Below are 2,558 nucleotides of genomic sequence, written 5' to 3' on the forward strand. Positions count from 1 at the left end.
TGAGAATGATGTACAAATGCGCTTTACACAATTGATGTGTGTATGGATTGCGATAACAGTTGTATGAGCCCCTAATAAAATGTTTAAAAAAAAAACAACCACACTATAAGATACACATTAACCACCTCACTTCTTAGCTATCCACTGACCTTCAGTGAATTATCCTTCTGTTTCCACAAATAAAAGCAAAATCAATTACTACTCTATTAACCCCATAAACATCAAGAGCCCAAAGGTTGAAACACTGTCGACAAAGTATGCCTTTAACTGGGTGACACAGAAAGCTGGAGCGAGAGTGTAAATCACAATATCCTGAAATGTGTATTTTAAAAAATGTATCTGATTAAAAAAATAATAAGTAGAAGGCTTCTATCAGGCAAATCAGCAAGTTAATAAAAATATCAACAGTAGCCACTTATTTAAACATACCTGCCTGGTGAAAAAGAACAAGCAGCAGAGGGGAAGACACTGGAAAATAGTATGTTTTATCTTGGTACATTATCTCATCTTAAACTCATTTTACATGACTCTCATTTTTAGTGTTGATTCCACTGACTGAATGCTGAAGGTCTTCTGGTCATGACACAAATATTCATGTATATTCAAATATACATGACACAAATATTCATAGGCTCAGAAGTTATACACATTCAAGATCACTATAACAATAATGCACTAACCTAGGCATATATTTGCTGGTTTTACGCCAGGAAAATCCATTTACAGCTCGAGGATGGGCCAGATACACAAATGAAAAGTCCATCTCCCCTTGGGATTGTTTTTCTGACCTTCCATCTGGAGAGGGAACAGCTGTCCGCCAGTTTTCTACATTATACCACACCTTTACAAGACAGTCATCCTGAGGGAAAACCAGAGAAAAACACCAAAATCATAGTAAACAGAATCAAACTCAGAATCAAATTGCAGGCTAAGTAAAAAAAACAAAAGATTTTTCTCCCAGTCACATAAATTTAGGAATGGGAAAAATATTAAGCATGGAATAACTGAGAAGGAAAATATGATTGCAATGTTTTTCTATTCGTTGTTAGGTGCCATCAAGTAGGTTCCTATTCTAGCAATCCTATGTACAACAGAAGGCAAAACCACCTGGTTCAACACCATCCTGACAACTGTTCTTATCTTTGAGCCTACTGTAGCCACTGTGTCAATCCATCTTGTTAAGGGTCTTCCTCTTTTTCCCTGCCCCTGTACTTGAGCAAGCATGGTACTCTTCTCCAGAGACGGGTCTTTCCTGATAACATGTCTAAAGTATGTCAGATGAAGTCTCACCATCCTTGCTTCTAAAGAGCATTTTAGCTGTACTTCTTCCAAGTCAGATCTGCTTTTCTCTCAGCATTCCTTAATTTGTGCTTAGAGAACTGAAGTGTGTAAATGTGTGTAACTTGTAAGGGTTGATTAAAAGAAAAAAGGTGCGCTAGTCACCATTTACTACGTAAGTGGCGTCATTCAAGAAAAACTCTCAGAAGATGAAATTAGAGTTTGTTTCCCCATTTAGCCAGGTGTCAAATGAGATTAATACCATCAATGGCAGATGTGCAAAAACAGGAGCCCATTGTCAGCAGGTCAAATCTGCCTCAAAGCAACAGTCCCAAACAGAATAGCGCTGCCCTGTGGGGTTTCCACAGTTGCAATCCTTACAGAAGCAGACTGCCACCCTTTTCAACTGTGGAGCTGCTAGTGGGTTTGAACAATCAGCCCTATCTTTGTAGCAGTCAAGCCAATCTGCAAAGTACTGGAGAGGAAATAAAACGGTGGTATCATGAATTATCACGAGAAAATGTTGAAGGTTATAACTAGTTAATAATTGAAGAGCTATGGTGGCATAAGCAGCTGGTGGCTAAACAAAAGGTTAGTCATTTGAATCTACCCTGTGCTCCACAGAAGAAAGGCCTGGCAATGTGCTCCCATAAGAATACAGCCAAATGAACCCTATGGGCAGTTCTGTTCTGTCACATGAAGTCAGTATAACATGAGGCCACTGATTTGTTACCGTCCAACAACAACAGTTAAAGACTATAGTCCAACCAGTTGCCATGGGGTCAATTCTGACTCCAGGTAATCTTATGTTCTGTAGAGTGGACTGCACTCCATAGAGTTTCCTGGGCTGTGACCTTTGTGAAGCAGATCTTTAATTCAAGCCTATCTTATGGGTGAGTCTGAGCAACCAAACTTTTGGTCAGTAGTCAAAAATTTGTACTACACAGAAATTCTATTTGTGCTACACAGAAATTCCTAGTTAACTAGTTTTAGTCAACTGTCACATAAAATATTTTAAGTAAAATCAAATGTGTACCTTGTAATTTAGGGAAAAAGGGATACAAGAAAAAAAGAGAAGCCAGCATGTACTGGATGCTACTCTTAAAACCCATTCCTAAAGTCAATCAGAAAAAACAACTCTACTTCTCTCCTACAAAAACTCACTGATGTTTTAGAAGATCCCACACTCTTGGTTTATAGACCAATAATTTTAATATATTAGTGATCCATAAACTGATTTGAAAACAATTTTAAGAGAAAATGGTTTGAGAATGATGAGG

The 2,558-nt window shown here is 38.0% G+C and overlaps 1 protein-coding gene across 2 annotated transcripts in view; it reads right to left on the minus strand.

The window, feature by feature from the left end:
* Nucleotides 1-2,558, minus strand: part of DMXL1 (Dmx like 1) — a 185,359-nt gene that overhangs the window by 123,692 nt on the left and 59,109 nt on the right. For both annotated transcript variants that reach the window (XM_004696573.4, XM_045285386.1), the window contains exon 7: nucleotides 681-859. In XM_004696573.4, coding sequence (XP_004696630.1) covers nucleotides 681-859 — 179 coding nt within the window. The remainder of the gene's footprint in view (nucleotides 1-680; nucleotides 860-2,558) is intronic.

The sequence above is a fragment of the Echinops telfairi genome, unplaced genomic scaffold, assembly GCF_000313985.2.
Source record: "Echinops telfairi isolate 266 unplaced genomic scaffold, ASM31398v2 ScPeMD7_7469;HRSCAF=8507_1, whole genome shotgun sequence".
NCBI classification, from domain to species: Eukaryota; Metazoa; Chordata; class Mammalia; order Afrosoricida; family Tenrecidae; genus Echinops; species Echinops telfairi.